Source organism: Camelina sativa, chromosome 10 (assembly GCF_030686135.1).
Source record: "Camelina sativa cultivar CO46 ecotype springtype chromosome 10, ASM3068613v1".
In the NCBI taxonomy this organism is placed as follows: Eukaryota; Viridiplantae; Streptophyta; class Magnoliopsida; order Brassicales; family Brassicaceae; genus Camelina; species Camelina sativa.
The window spans coordinates 26,209,087-26,223,549 of NC_141889.1; the positions used below are offsets into that span (position 1 = coordinate 26,209,087).

Sequence of the window (14,463 nt, forward strand, 5' to 3'; positions counted from 1 at the left end):
ATTTAAAAATTTTAGGAAAATATGTTATTTTGATTTACATATGCAGTGTTCTTCTAAACAAGTCAAGATTATTCTTAATCATATCCCCAATTAGAATTTGAAGTAATTGTTTTGTTCCAAACTTTACAGGATGCTTGAAGTTCCAATATTCAAACTACAACTCATGCTCTCATTCCTCTGCCTTAACAATGAAGAAAACAAAAAGACATTCGTTTCTCTTCAAGTATCAAATTCAAGAATCCAATTCCAGTAGCCATAACAGAAAGTCTCTTTTATATACCCTAACCTAAAAATTTAACAACTGATTCACGATCACTTCCCTTCAACTCAATTTTAATGTTTTGATTTGTTTCCGTGCATGCTTTATTTAAACGTTTTCTACTACGTTTTCAGCTCTACTACCATTATATTTACCACTCAAGATCTGAATTCAGTTTTCATTGTAATAAGGTTTTATACCAACTACTGATCGAGGATTGATAGTACAATCAAATTTTAATTTGTTCACTAATTTTAACACTGACTGAATCGGAAAAAAAAAACTCAAATTTATCTGAACACAAAATCAAAGTTTATCTTCATTTTTTGTTTAGTACGGAATCATCAAACAAAATAAAATAATATATATAAAAAACGTTTTAAAATATATTTAGGAACATTAAAAATAAAGGTGACAAAAAAAAAAGAACATTAAAAATAAAATAACAGTAGTTTGAGCTTTTGATTATTAACTATTTTAAATATAAGAAAATGTACAAAGTCAAAAACTGTGTTATGTAAATATTCCATTCTGATTTAAGTAAATAAAAAAAGAGTAAAAATTGTGTTATGTATATATTACTCTATTAATAGTTACCATTAACGATCAATGCATGCGTGGCGTGGTGTTGTCTTATTCATTTTTTTTTTTTTTTTAAAGGAAAAATCGTTTTTCCTAGTTGGATTAGGAATAGGACGAAGCTATCTTTGTTCCGACAGCATATATAGATGATCACAGTCTAGTTCGCAACAACCCCCCCCCCCCCCCCCCAAAAAAAAAAAAAAAAACATCCCCTACATAATTCACACGCTCTGCGGCAGATCTCATCAGCATAAAACCCTGGCGGTCGATACTTTATTTAACGTTCTGTACTTTATTATTGCAATGGGCCCTGTAACATACAACGACCTGCCAATAGGGATGAGGTTTCGTCCTTCAGATTTGGAGATGGCAGTTTATTTCTTGTACAAGAGAGCTTTCGGATTACAGATGAATGCTCGTATAGTACCTGATAACTGTCATGACATCTTCTCAAGACATCCACATGACTTGCCTGGTGAGACTAGCTTCCTCCCTCCTCTCCTCAAGGGTTTTAATGAGGTTGTTTGCTTCTGAATGGTATCAAAAAATATGTTCTGTTTTGTTGGCTTATTCCTTGTTTTCTTGAATCAGAAGCTTTGTTTTTTGTGAATTTGCTAATCTTTGTTTTGATTTTTTGTTCTTCTTTCAGAATATGAAAAGGAAGATGAGCATTGGTACTTCTATCGGGAAAAATCTAAAAGTCCTACCAAGTCTTATAATCTCTGGATACCAACTGGAGAAGAAACGGAAGTGTTGGATCCAAAGAAGAATGACAAATTAGTCGGTATAAAACATTCATTTGCTTTCATTGAGAACGAAGAAGAAGAATCCGAAAAAAATGGTTTGCCTGACGAAGAAGAAACTCCAAAATACAATTGGTACTTGGATGAAATTAGTCTCCCATTGACAGTTACAGATACTGATTGGACTATGTGCCACGTCTATTGCAAGAATACCAAACCTGAGTTTGTAAGTTTGCCTGTAGTCCCATACGAATCCGAATCCGAATCCGAGTCGGATCAATCGGAAGGAGAAGAAGAAGAAGAAGAAGAAAAAGAAGAAAGTGTAGAGAAGCCTGCAGAGACATTGAACCTTGTTAAAGAAAAAAAAGACGAAACCGTTCTTCTTCCTCCACCTCCTGCTTCACCTTAAGGCTTCTTCATCCATCACATGGTGCTTTGGTCGTTTTATCAAGTGTTCATGAACGCAGCTTTGGTGCCTTGTTATAATATTTAATTTATTCAATCTTTTTATGAAGAGAGAGTTTTTGATTTGGTCTATGGAATAATATTTTATAAGAAAATGAAGAGATAAAAGAGTTTTTTTGGAATCAGAATGAAAATGCAAAAACAGAATCACATCAAAAATAATAATAGCTCTTTTTGGTATCATCATCAAGAAGAAGAGTATTAGATTCTCTCAACACCTATCAAAGTCCAAATATTTTTATTACCTTCTAGCTGCATACATAAGTACAGGTTTTTTTTGGTCTCTGATTGTCTCATTTCAGTTTTTCCGTTACCATCACTTGCTCGCTGAGGGCTCATGTTAGTAATCACCCGTCTACCTTGCTAAACTGCGCTCATATTCCTCCAGAGGAGTAAATTAGAGCTATACGATCTAAGATAGAAAGATATATATTTATATACAATATGATTAGTCCAATTTCAAGACTAGAATCCAAAAAAAAAAAAAAAAAAAAATCGTAAGAGATGACTTTGACCATCTTAAAAACATTTTTTTCTTTGGTCAAACATAAACTTTTTTTTTTTTTTTTTTTTTTTGCTTCTTCCTACTTCCGCCTTTGTCATAAATCTTTGACTTTGACTTTTCTCCAGTCTCGGCATCTCTTCTAAGATTAGGCCACGTGTTAAATCTCTTTTCTGAACCGTTCATCTTGTTAAGACGACGCGTATCATTTTTTTCTCTCTCTCTCTCTCCAAAATGGTCTCGTCTCCGTCTCCGTCTCTCTGTTGTTTCTTTCTTCCGATCTGTTTTTTTCTTTCTTTTGACCAGAAAAACAAACTTTCTTTTCTTCTTCTTCTTCAATGTCGTTGAACACATCCTAAAGATACTTGAAAAAAATCGCTCACTCCTTCGTCTCTCTTCTCTCTCTCTCTCTCTCTCTCTCTTTAGACAACTCCCAAATTTTTGCGAAATCATCGAGCGCTTCCTGATTAGGGGGAGATATAGATATGATGAAAGCTTCGTTTGGAAGGTTAAGGAGATTCGCATTGCCTAAGACCGATGCGATTGATGTTGGAGAGCTTTTTCCCACCGCTCAGATTGATGGTCTTGCTCGTGCCGCTAAGGTTATTTTATTCACTGATTCTCTCACAAATTTATGTTCTCGGATTTTTTTTTGGCGGAATCGTGGGATTTTTGAAGTAGGGTTTTGATGTTCTTCATACTTCGATCGAGTTTTGTTTTTTTTTTGACTTAATTGGTATTTTTTTGAGGATTTACATTTATAGAAACTTTGTTCATTAATTTCTACTTTTGTAGATATTTCTTATGGAGGAATCTGGAATTGACTTTTATATTAGTTATATGGTAATTAGAGAATTGGTATTGTAACTGATGCTACTTTGTTTGCCTGTTTCATGAATTTAGAACTGGAGGATAACATGAATTTTATAGTCATTAATTAAGTTATGGATTTAGCGATTTCTGTGATGATTTAATAGCCTAAAAGTTGTTATTGTTGCTCTATTGTTTTCAGGATATGCAAGACATGAGAGAAGGTTATGATAGATTACTTGAGGTAGCTGCTGCGATGGCTAATAGCGCATATGGTAATATTATAAGCTTCCTAATTTTTTATAATTAAATCTGCACTTGTCTAGCTTCTTGTATGAATTTGGATGCTTGATTGGTATATTGTTAGAGTTAGCATTCATCATTCTTCTTTTTTTTTTCTTTCGTTTGGTATTATCATCAGAGTTTTCTGAATCATTGGGGGAAATGGGTTCATGCTTGGCACAAATCGCGCCTCATAATGATCAAGAAACTGGTAAGCTTTCTAAGATTCGGCTATCATGGAAGTTTGTTTGTCATGTTTCCATGCGGTAACATTGTTTCTTCTTCTGCAGGTGGAATTCTGCTAATGTTAGGTAAAGTTCAGTTTGAGCTTCAGAAACTCGTCGACACTTATGTAAGTTGTATGTTGCAACCTTGTACTTTTCATGAATCAAATGTGTATAATTATGAACAAAACTGAGGAAGTTCTTGTTTCACTCTTTATTCAGCGTTCTCAAATATTCAAGACCATTACACGACCTTCAGAGTCACTTCTCAGTGACCTTAGAACAGTCGAGGTATGCCCTCCTAGCTTTAGTCTTTTGAAGTCATAGTTTATATGAAAGCCAGAAAAATTCTCGGTCCAACCTTTTAAAGACCACTTATATTTACATCTTTTCTTGTCTTTCCCTCTCAGGATATGAAGCAACAATGTGAAGAAAAGAGGTCAGTTGTTTTCTGCAATGTAGTTTTTTATTTGTTTTTGGTGTTGTTTTTGTATAATCTTTGCCTTAAACCTCTGAGTCTTACTTACAGAGACGTCGTTAAGCACATGATTACGGAGCATGTGAAAGACAAGGTACAACTTAAAGGCAGTAAAGGGGAAAGACTTATTCGCCGTCAGTTAGAGACTGCCCGTGATGAGCTACAAGATGAGGCGACTTTGTGCATTTTCCGATTGAAATCTCTAAAAGAAGGACAAGCTCGAAGTCTCCTCACACAAGCTGCCCGTCATCACACTGCTCAGGTACAATATGAATAAGATGACTATTCTCTGTAAGAAACCGATCTGCAATTGCTCAATCAGTGTCTCTTATGCTTTCTTATATTCGCATAGATGCATATGTTCTTTGCTGGTCTAAAATCGCTGGAGGCAGTAGAACATCAAGTCAGAATTGCTGCAGAGAGACAACACATCGACTGTGAGCTCTCTGATCATGGGAACGAAATGGAATGTAGTGAGGATAATGATGATGATGACCGACTTGTTAACAGAGATGGAGAACTAAGTTTTGACTACATAACAAGCGAGCAGAGAGCAGAAGTTATATCTACACCACATGGATCAATGAAGGTAATTTGAATTTTAAAATGAACCTGAAAATGGGAAAGAGAAACTTTACCGATTGAATAACAGAATCTCATTTACTGCCATTTCCATATAGATGGATGACACAGATCTCTCATTTCAACGCCCTTCACCTACAGCATCAGCAACAGTATGTTATATATGTACTTAAAATTTGTTAACTCTCAATTGTATGAATGATTCGGTGTTGAAGTTATATTTTCTGCTGCAGGTAAATGCAGATCATAGAGAAGAGCACCAGCATCCAATTTCAAACCGAGATCGCAGAACGAGCAGCCATTCAGCACCTTTGTTTCCAGAAAAGAAATCTGATATAGCAGATAGATTGATGAGACAGATGACGCCATCTGCAAATGCTTACAGATTACCAACTCCAGTCGATTCAAAGTCCTCATCAATATTCACAAAACCCGTCACCCAAACAAGCCACAGTGCAAACTTATGGCATTCTTCTCCGCTAGAACCGATAAAGACCGCTCATAAAGATGTGGAAAACAACCTCTATTCCCGTCTTCCCCGTCCTTCAGAACACGCATTTTCGGGACCACTTAAACCATTCTCGACCCGTCTTCCAGTTCCAGTTCCTGCTCAGGCTCAGTCATCTTCTCCAAAGATCTCTCCTAGCGCTTCACCTCCGCTTGCTTCTTCTCCTCGGATCAACGAACTCCATGAGCTTCCAAGACCACCAGGTCAGTTTGCACCGCCACGACGCTCGAAATCTCCTGGTCTGGTTGGTCATTCGGCGCCATTAGCGGCTTGGAATCAAGAAAGAAGCAATGTAGTTGTGTCAACCAACATTGTAGCATCACCACTTCCGGTTCCACCACTTGTGGTAGCGAGAAGCTTCTCTATACCTTGTAGAAACCAGAGAGCCATCATGGTTCAACAACCCTTGCCCGAGAGGAACCAACACAGAGTAGCGTCTCCACCGCCTCTGCCGCTAACTCCAGCGTCTCTGATGAATCTCAGATCGCTGTCTCGGTCTCAAGTCGGGGAAGTTGGTCATCAGAGCGGACTAATTAGAGGTAACGGAAACAAAACTAACTTGATCTTTCTATAACTTATCTTCATCATCAGTGATTTTAAGACATGGTTTTGTTTATATTTTTATTAACGCAGGAGTAAAACTGACTGAACACTACTGACGCTGTAACGTTGCGTTTGATCAAAACGTTAGTTGTAGAAAGAGACCTGCGTACGCGAGTAAATATAGAAGTCGATATTTTGTAATTCTTTAGTTGTTGAATCTCCTAATTTGTTCTTAGGCTTCCGATTTTTCTTTTTTACTTCTTATTTTACTTTGATACCAATGTCAACGTAAAAATTAGCTCTTTACTTATGAAAATATGATAAAAATTGAGTTTTAAGGGAAAATGAAATGATACTACCTTTCTCCAACCAAGATACTAAATTAACCTTACAAAATCCATTGATTTCTCCTTTAAAGAAGAAAGTAGACATTTATCATTTTTTTTGAGTTTACAAGCTAAAGTTTATTTAATTTCTAATTATGGTATTTTGTGTTACACAAAAAAGGAAAGTGAAAATGACAGTAACATGATCAGAGAGAGAGTATTGGCTGGAGAAAGGAGAAATGCGTTTACCGGATAAACACGTGAAGATGGGCCTAACTAACTATCCGGCTCACTTAAAAGAGGATAAAATACCTAACTTGTAGCCATCTTTGATTTGATTTGAATTTTTGTATTTAATTGTTTTATTCTAGACTTTCTAGTATTTTGATTTTTTTTTGAAGTATAATTTGCATTGTAAACTATTTTTTTTTTTTTTGTCTTAAGTTTCAGTCTAGAGATCGTGATTTTTTTGTGACTGTGAGTTGCGCATGAGACTGCAAAATAATTTATGAGTTGGAATTTTTTTAGATTTCCCACTTTATAAAAAGAGACGAAAATAACAAATTTTGATTAATTAAGCAGCCGTTAGAGACCAAAAAAAAAAAAAAAAAAACGATTATTATGCGTTAATGCTAAAATAGTTGTATTATACAGTAAACACTACAGTTTCCAGAAATATCAAATTAAAAAGAAAAAAAAAGGGAAAAAAAGAAAAAAAAAAAAAAAAAAAAGGGAGCTTTAGATGCGATGTTGGGATTTATTTATAAGCGAAAGAGGCGAGACGAGACGAGAGATAAGAAGAAGAAGAAGAAGAAGAAGAAGAAGAAGAAGAGGTCTCCATCATCTACATTCTTCTTCTTTTTTTTTCTCCATTATTAGTTCTTTCGTCTTGTTCGTTTTGTATCCTTGGAAATTCACTTGTTGTTGTTCGATTTTGGGGGCTGGGGATTGCGATTTCGGATTTGCGTATAGAAAACATTTTTTTATTGCTTCATCGCTGCGTTTGTTTCATCATCGTTTCATCTTGTAGTTTCTCAAATTTTTTGATGTTGCTCTGATTGACGACGATGAGAGCTCTCATCTCTTCATTTTTTTGATTTTGATCACACAAAATGTGCAATCTCTCTGGGTTCATCTTTCACCATTCATGATCCGCACTTTTTTTTTTTTTTTTTTTTTTTAATTGGTTTTGTGAATTCGATCAATTTCTATATAACGATTTAAAAAAAGACACTGTGTGCTTTGAGAATCTTATACACACTGATGATAGATGAGAATGATAATTTGATTTTTTTTTTTTGTTTTTTTATGTATGTCGTTTGTTGATTTGTGCCTTATTTTGAAGTTTTCTACACTATGATTCCTCATTGATTCTAAGCTTAGGAATGGTTCTGGTTTATATGATTAAAAATGTTCCTTGATCAATGATCATCATCATCTCTTCTTACTCTTACAGCTTGTGTTATAGTGTGTTGATTCTTCTTCTCCCACTTTTTTTTTTTTTGTTCATTTCAGGAGATCTAGTGTGAAACCTATCAACTCTGTGTTATATAATCCTCAACATATATATGTTGTAGGCAACTATATTCTTAGAAGTGATAAGGTCCTCTGAGCATTGCCATGGGTCTGCCACATACTGCTTCAAACGACCAAGCAATTGAAGGTTTGTCTTCTGCTTCAAGTTGCAGCCTTTCTCAAAGTCTTCCTGTAAATGTTGCTACTTCTTCTGGTGGTGATTCCACCGGTAATTTACGAGGGAATAATAATGAAGGAAGCCTCTGCTCCTTTATTGGAGGAGAACCTGATAGGAAAAATGCATTGATATCTTTGGAGTTTAGAGATGATGATGACTTTTGGAGATTTCATGACACTCGGGCTGTTGTTACTTCATTATCTGATCACCAACCGGCTTATGCCACGGATAAGGTTATTTTGAATCAGAATCGAACTGAAGTTAGAAGGATAGTTGGTTTCCAGTCAAATGAATCTAGCTCACCGAGTAATGAATACACACGTATCACTGGTAATCGCACTGGTGGATCTAATGGAGTAGATATCACCGGTGGATCATTAGTCAGGAAACGGGTTAGCTCTCCTCTGAGTAAGCTTTTTCCCGATAAATTTAGTGGTGACTCGCTTGATATCAGCCGTAGCAACCAACAGTTTACAACCAACACTCCTGTTGCACAAGATCATAAAAAGGCCAATATCTCTGAGACATTATGTTTCTTTACCACTTCTACCTGCTCTGAATGGGGGAATGACTCGTCACACAGGGGTAAGCTTTCATCTACCATCTTCACGGATGGTCCATTGCTTGACTCCAGTGATCTGCATCCCACAAAAGATATACCTTACTTATATTCACCAGTACATGAAAGACCTCTAGTACCCGCTAAGCCATTACCATGTCACAAGAATGTATCTGTCTCCCCTCCACTTTCACTGTCGCCTCTTGGGCCAAGATTTTCCGAGAGAATGAAAGCTCTCCAAGGGGGCCTAAATGGGAAGGTTTTTGAAGATGGTGTTTGTTTAAGGAATACTGGTGAAGAAGCAGAACTCAGGACTGGTCGTAGATCGTTTGATGATACTAATGGTATCCAGAGAGCCTTTTCAATGGATAGGGCTATTGAATCAGTTCCTACATCTCCATGCAATAGGTTTAGTAGAAGCTTGAGTGGACGTCCCATTCAAAGGTCATTGGTTGGTTCTTTTGAAGAATCCCTCTTTTCAGGAAGATTCTCCCATGGGCAAACTAATCAGGTCTCACTCACACCAAAACCCATAAAAGATTCACAAAACCTCCAGTCAAAAACTCTTTGTTGTCAGAAACCAAAAAACATTTACATTTTTGATTCACTTACTCTCTTTTGTGTCGTTCTTTGTAGAAGATCGACGGTTTTCTTGCCACTCTTAGTATTGCTGGTGGAAACATCTCTCCAAAATCCCAAAAGCTTCCATTCTCAGTTACAAGTGTTGGTGATGATTGCTTCTTACTATACTATGCCTCCATAGATATCTCTGGAGGATCTTCGCAAAACAAATTATGGGGTCAGAAATTGAAAACCAACCAAAACAATTCTGATGCTCAGAGCATTAATAGACGGCTTCGAATTCCTATGAAGGGTCGGATCCAACTGGTACCCTCTAGTCTCTTGTCTTATTTGAAAAAGTAGATTCTCGCAATCACGAATTAAAATTAGAATTATATGATGAGTTTATTCATGGTATGATCTTCTGTTTCGCAGGTTCTGAGTAACCCTGAAAAGACACCTCTTCACACTTTCCTCTGTAATTATGACTTATCTGATATGCCACACGGTACAAAGGTAACTTCAAACCTTCCTCCCCTTGTTTAATTCATTTGCTATCCCATTTTAGATTTCAATTGTTGCTTGCGTTATCTAAAAGATGCAATGATCAATGTTTGATCGAAGTCTTGTTTCATGGTCAGACCTTCCTGCGCCAAAAGGTTACTCTGGCCTCCTCTGTTCTGACCAAAGCCAACAAATCTACAGATAGAATAGACCAAAGTCATGCAAATAAAGGTAGGGAAGGATCTGAGTCAGTGGATGAATTGCATTCGCCGAATGAGTGTGGGAACAAGAATTGTCGTGAGACGTACAGAGAAACAGGAAAACGCTGTTCAAAATCCGGAGTCATACGCTACGCTCTACATCTAAAATTTATTTGCCCCTTACGCAAGAAAGCCACAAAAATAGGTCAGAAGAAAAGCTTGGATTCAGCAGACGATGGAGAGAGGAGATTCTATTTGTATAACGACTTGAGAGTTGTGTTTCCTCAACGGCACACTGATTCTGATGAAGGAAAGGTATGTTTTAAGAAATCTTATTCAAACGTCATTTGGTAAAAGCTACTTTTCAAAGCAAACGCAAAACGCTGATGTGGCTTTTGAAATTGCAGTTGAATGTGGAGTATCATTACCCAGAAAATCCAAGATACTTCGACGTGTAACCAGTTGAAACTCTCTGCTTTAGCTTTTGTTAGAAGAAAATAAAAGAACGTTGTACATATAAAATAGAGAATAATCATCTATCATCTATATAGCCATCATACCAAGTAGGTTTCACTTTCAGTAATGGCTGACTTACTTTGTAGAGAACACTACTGTTACTGTGTCGGACCTCTCGGTTTATAAAAATTAACACAAATATAATTCTTGATAAAAAAAAATACTCCCGACTCGCTCACCTTTCCACATTAACTAACAGCCATACACACTTTCAAAGTTACAATAACATACCCAAATTTACGTGTTTTATCTTTTTTATCACACAGCTAAATCAGGTTCGTGTAAATAGAGCTACAACACTTATTTAGTAACTAAATTTAATGATCTCGTAGATCAAAGGTTGGGATTTGGGAAGAGAAACCATGAAGGAGGTAATAGAGCGACCTCGGCAAAATGTTTCTGTAAGGATCAGTTTCTCTTTTGATCTTCAAATAGGTCATACATTTTTCTACCTCAGACTTGACCTGCAAGTAAACCTCATGAGCTTTCTCTTTATCACTTAGCTCTTTCTCTCTACCTTCTGTTTCTATTGGTTTCCCAAAGTATACATAAAACCGTCCCGGGATCTTGGGAACTATCCCAGGCACATGCAAATCTTGTTTTACCAGTTCACCTTCTTCATCGATCCTGGCCATATAATATAACCATCACTAGATTCAGAATCAAATGTTATATGATTACGGTTCATCTGATTATTTCTAACAGAGTCAATAAAAGAACATACCTCAAGTTAACGGAGTCTTGTGTTATCTCTTCTATAAGATTCTTCAAGAAAGGGATCTTCATTTGATCATTGTAATCTAAAACCATCTGAGAATCATTTCATTGTACAGAGGAGAGTTAGTCCAAACCCGATTGACACAATAGGAGTTTCAAGAGAACGGAAAAGAGATTTCTTACTTCAAAAAGATCATCTTCTCCAACAACTCCATAAGGAATGATTTTTGCTCCAAATTTAGATACGATCCTTACAAACTCCGAGTGTTCTGGCCAAAACAACTTGTATTCTTCACCCTGTAAAATGTGTCTTTAGATATAAAGCCTCAAAAAAATAAAAAAGAAGGCATATATGGAAATTACATCATCACCTTTCTGTGCAAAGCTTCACGGACACCACCAGGATACAAAGCCACATGAGCGTTTGAGCGAAGTAGTTTGTAGAAATTCATACCCGAGACAGGAACTGCGCCTATTATCCTAAATAAGTCGTACAACTGCATATCAGGGAGTTTTGAGCCTTTGTTTTTGGTAAACATCAATGGATGTGCCAGTCCTCGCAACAGAATGTTCCTTTCTTTTAAGAACTGAAGTGCTATTGCATGCAACTCCATACCAAGCAACATGTGATTTCCAACATATAGAACCGGTCCCTCTGAAGGTACTCCTGCAAGTGATCTTACTACTGCATCATTGTTTAGAGTTGAGAGAAAGACTGGGGAGGTAACAGCAGTTACCAATCTGGACCCGAGAAATTAAAAAAAGAATACTACTTCAGTATGTGCTAAGTAGCTAGTACTATACTAAAATATTTTCACTAGATCTAAGTCGCGGAATTAGTTTGACACAGCATAGAGTCGATATGATAAGTGAGTCATTTTACCTTTGGGATTCTTCATACTCTTTGAACTCAAATGGGGTAGGCAGAATGTAATCTGAAATGTAATCAAGTGACTTCCCACGGCGATAATAATACGCACGCTTGATGATACTCACCAGATCTACGCCATCCTCCTGACATCATGACATAATATACATCGATCGAGCTGTATGTTATTAAAGCAAACATAATCTGAAAGTTTTGTTGGCTCTAGAATTTCTTGTGAATTAATTAAATAGGACTCACTGACATCAGGAGAAAGAGCTCCTTACCAACAAGAGGAACTGTCCATTATTCTCAAACTCACGAACTTCACATCTTGGCAATGCGCGGAGTCTCTCAATGTCTTCCTTGTTCACTAACCATTGATCACGTCCACTGCAATAACACAAGTTTATTAAAGCTACAACTCAACTTCCAATTAACTAAATTCATTACAATCAAACAGATCACTCGAACTTCCACTTATATTCAGTAAGGAAATAGAGAAGTTTACTAGTGTATGAACCTCAGAAGTATCAGTGTTTGGGCGTTGACTGTGTCCATCTGCGAATTAGCACACGCTGAAGCAGACTTAAGCAATTGAAGCTTCCACAGAAGTGTGTCCTTGGGAAAGATTCTCATCAGAGTCTGTAAATTATTTGCTTTCGTGAGCTTATCTCCTGACATGTAGCGAATGACTATGGAAAGTAAAATCGAAACAACAAGAATGATAGATGCATATTTTTTTGTCTTGCAGATCACAGAGTTTAACTAGTAATGTGCTAAAAATAGAGTCTTACAGGCATGTTAGACGAAGTTGCAAATAATTCTCCTAATAGCCCTCTAGCCATCTGCGCGGCATCAGTTTCATTGAGCATGGTCTCGAACATTTCTGTCAACGGAGAACCTACGTAATAAAATTTATGAAAGACGGTTAGTCCTGACTTTGAAGCAAAACCTGACACTGAAAGTCTGAAACCCATCTTTGAGACAGAAATTTTGAAGGTTCAGTCTTTGCATCTAATTTATTTTTGCTTAACACCGATAGATAGACGTGGAAGATATACAAAGGGTTGAAACTTGACCTTGGCTAAACCCAAAATTCTCTGCTATCAAGCTGGGAACTCCGTCAGGCAAAATATCCAGGAAGCCCAATAAAGATTGCAATATGAAGTTGTTGAAACGAGTGACTGCATCAAATAGAGTCTATTTATTAGCACAAGATAAGATGTATACACTCCATGAGATCTACCTACTCTACTCAAAGCTTCTATCATAAAGTAGGTGGTTTGTTCATGACACTTTTCTGAGCTTGGTTCATAAATGGCCCGAAACATCTTAGGACTCAAGACAATCACACAAAAAATGATCTCAACGATCCAGAAAAAAAAGTAAGTAGCCTTGTTTTAATTACCTGGATTAGCGAGAATCAAGACAAGATCGATGTCGGGGTTACTGGCAGCAACAACTAGAGCAAGAGAAGCTCCAATAGAATCTCCAACAATATAAATGGGTCTATTTGGGAAACGGTAGTGCTCTGACCTAACTGTCTTCTCAATGAGCTTCACAAGATCTGAAAAGCCAACAGTAAGTAAGAGTTTCACCCACATAAGAAGAATACGAAACACTAAAAATTAACTGCTTAAGAAAGAAGAAGTAACCTCGAGCAGGAGTATGATCACTGACTGGAAAGTGAAGGCACCATATATCAAATATCCTATCCATGATCAAAATATGATAATGACATCAGAAACTAAGAGTAAACCATTCATTCCTTCCTTGTAGATAAATATTGAAGTGTTGAAACATTCAAATCTAAGGCTCTAAGGCAAATAAAAAAGATTGGATCAGACTATACTTACTCTCCAAGCCTCTTATGCTGGCGAATGAGCCCTAATCCAGTACCATCGATCCCTGAAATTTTGGAAAAACTAGTTTTCACAATTTCGATATCATCATCAACCCAATCAGAAATCTCAGAAATCAATTCAAACGAGAGCAATCGGAATCGGAAGAAACAGACCAGGTAAGTAGAGAAGAAGAGGCGATTCTGGAGCGCGTTTGCCACATTCCAACGGAGAGAACCACCGAGGCGGACCACCGTCTGATCCGACGAAATCTCCAGCTTCCACCAAAAAAACCGTCAAACTCTTCCTCTCCTCAGGCCGTGCCACTTCCGTGTACGAATACGGATTCGTCGTCGCCTTCAACTTACCACCGATTCCGAATTCCCGATCCGTATGGCGATCGTACGCGAAGGAGGTCAGTCGTCGGGTTAACTTCCAGTAAGCTCTAGTGGAAGCTGAGGAGGAGGAGGAGAAGAAGGTGGGAGAGAGCTCATCAGTGATACGAACTGTAACAGTACTAGTAATCGCCATTGACGATCAGAATTATAAGATTGAAGGTCTTATATTTATTTTATAATTATTGTTGTTTAAGCTTCTTCATCTCACTCTACTACTCTAATTATATATATATATATTAATAGGTCGACCACGACAAGCTCGTGGCTGGCTCGTGCTCACGAGAAATAACCAAGTTTGATTT

At 37.0% G+C, this 14,463-nt stretch overlaps 4 protein-coding genes across 18 annotated transcripts; 3 read left to right on the forward strand and 1 right to left on the reverse strand.

The window, feature by feature from the left end:
• Positions 1 to 1,036: 1,036 nt before the first annotated feature.
• Positions 1,037 to 2,439, forward strand: LOC104719779 (NAC domain-containing protein 104). Its single transcript, XM_010437747.2, has 2 exons — positions 1,037 to 1,316; positions 1,491 to 2,439. The coding sequence occupies exons 1-2, from the start codon at positions 1,145 to 1,147 to the stop codon at positions 1,991 to 1,993; spliced, it is 675 nt and encodes a 224-aa protein (XP_010436049.1). The 5' UTR covers positions 1,037 to 1,144; the 3' UTR covers positions 1,994 to 2,439.
• A 287-nt stretch (positions 2,440 to 2,726) lies between these two features.
• LOC104719780 (uncharacterized protein At2g33490-like) lies at positions 2,727 to 6,323 on the forward strand. 3 transcript variants are annotated; one of them, XM_010437749.2, is made up of 11 exons: positions 2,727 to 3,153; positions 3,564 to 3,636; positions 3,783 to 3,854; positions 3,934 to 3,995; positions 4,090 to 4,158; positions 4,278 to 4,306; positions 4,397 to 4,607; positions 4,698 to 4,934; positions 5,026 to 5,079; positions 5,161 to 5,974; positions 6,069 to 6,323. In XM_010437749.2, exons 1-11 carry the CDS (start codon positions 3,037 to 3,039, stop codon positions 6,092 to 6,094), a joined length of 1,764 nt encoding a protein of 587 aa, XP_010436051.1. In that variant the 5' UTR covers positions 2,727 to 3,036; the 3' UTR covers positions 6,095 to 6,323. The 3 variants fall into 3 exon arrangements, with proteins under 3 accessions (XP_010436051.1, XP_010436050.1, XP_087326888.1); XM_010437748.2 differs by lacking the exon at positions 6,069 to 6,323 and having other exon boundaries at positions 2,777 to 3,153; positions 5,161 to 6,009; XM_087470762.1 differs by lacking the exons at positions 2,727 to 3,153; positions 3,564 to 3,636; positions 3,783 to 3,854 and having other exon boundaries at positions 3,934 to 4,002.
• Positions 6,324 to 6,952: 629 nt separating this feature from the next.
• LOC104719781 (uncharacterized) lies at positions 6,953 to 10,427 on the forward strand. 3 transcript variants are annotated; one of them, XM_010437751.3, is made up of 6 exons: positions 6,953 to 7,137; positions 7,820 to 9,067; positions 9,196 to 9,444; positions 9,553 to 9,633; positions 9,759 to 10,136; positions 10,229 to 10,427. In XM_010437751.3, exons 2-6 carry the CDS (start codon positions 7,925 to 7,927, stop codon positions 10,277 to 10,279), a joined length of 1,902 nt encoding a protein of 633 aa, XP_010436053.1. In that variant the 5' UTR covers positions 6,953 to 7,137; positions 7,820 to 7,924; the 3' UTR covers positions 10,280 to 10,427. The 3 variants fall into 3 exon arrangements, with proteins under 3 accessions (XP_010436053.1, XP_010436052.1, XP_087326887.1); XM_010437750.3 differs by having other exon boundaries at positions 6,967 to 7,137; positions 9,193 to 9,444; XM_087470761.1 differs by having other exon boundaries at positions 7,040 to 7,137; positions 7,823 to 9,067; positions 9,193 to 9,444.
• A 57-nt stretch (positions 10,428 to 10,484) lies between these two features.
• On the reverse strand, positions 10,485 to 14,416 carry LOC104719785 (phytyl ester synthase 2, chloroplastic). 11 transcript variants are annotated; one of them, XR_015569316.1, is made up of 13 exons: positions 13,940 to 14,416; positions 13,779 to 13,830; positions 13,578 to 13,633; positions 13,331 to 13,489; positions 13,002 to 13,106; positions 12,717 to 12,823; positions 12,443 to 12,564; positions 12,207 to 12,312; positions 11,938 to 12,068; positions 11,426 to 11,721; positions 11,238 to 11,351; positions 11,062 to 11,147; positions 10,485 to 10,964 (listed from the first exon to the last, which is right to left on the reverse strand). XR_015569316.1 is itself a non-coding variant. In XM_010437754.3 (13 exons), the coding sequence occupies exons 1-13, from the start codon at positions 14,292 to 14,294 to the stop codon at positions 10,655 to 10,657; spliced, it is 2,073 nt and encodes a 690-aa protein (XP_010436056.1). In that variant the 5' UTR covers positions 14,295 to 14,416; the 3' UTR covers positions 10,485 to 10,654. The 11 variants fall into 11 exon arrangements, 2 of the variants coding, with proteins under 2 accessions (XP_010436056.1, XP_010436058.1); XR_015569320.1 differs by having other exon boundaries at positions 11,426 to 11,795; positions 11,938 to 12,100; positions 12,181 to 12,312; XR_015569323.1 differs by having other exon boundaries at positions 13,779 to 13,847.
• Positions 14,417 to 14,463: the final 47 nt, after the last annotated feature.

Coding starts and splice junctions, on each gene's coding strand:
- LOC104719779 (XM_010437747.2), top strand. CDS start 1,145: ATGGGCCCTGTAACATACAACGACCTGCCAATAGGGATGAGGTTTCGT. Junction 1,317..1,490: donor ACATCCACATGACTTGCCTG/GTGAGACTAGCT, acceptor TTCTTCTTTCAG/AATATGAAAAGGAAGATGAG.
- LOC104719781 (XM_010437750.3), top strand. CDS start 7,925: ATGGGTCTGCCACATACTGCTTCAAACGACCAAGCAATTGAAGGTTTG. Junction 9,068..9,192: donor CCCATGGGCAAACTAATCAG/GTCTCACTCACA, acceptor CGTTCTTTGTAG/AAGATCGACGGTTTTCTTGC. Junction 10,137..10,228: donor CTGATTCTGATGAAGGAAAG/GTATGTTTTAAG, acceptor TTGAAATTGCAG/TTGAATGTGGAGTATCATTA.
- LOC104719785 (XM_010437754.3), bottom strand. CDS start 14,294: ATGGCGATTACTAGTACTGTTACAGTTCGTATCACTGATGAGCTCTCT. Junction 13,831..13,939: donor TCTTCTTCTCTACTTACCTG/GTCTGTTTCTTC, acceptor CCAAAATTTCAG/GGATCGATGGTACTGGATTA. Junction 13,634..13,778: donor CAGCATAAGAGGCTTGGAGA/GTAAGTATAGTC, acceptor GATCATGGATAG/GATATTTGATATATGGTGCC.
- LOC104719780 (XM_010437748.2), top strand. CDS start 3,037: ATGATGAAAGCTTCGTTTGGAAGGTTAAGGAGATTCGCATTGCCTAAG. Junction 4,159..4,277: donor GTGACCTTAGAACAGTCGAG/GTATGCCCTCCT, acceptor TTTCCCTCTCAG/GATATGAAGCAACAATGTGA. Junction 5,080..5,160: donor CACCTACAGCATCAGCAACA/GTATGTTATATA, acceptor TTTCTGCTGCAG/GTAAATGCAGATCATAGAGA.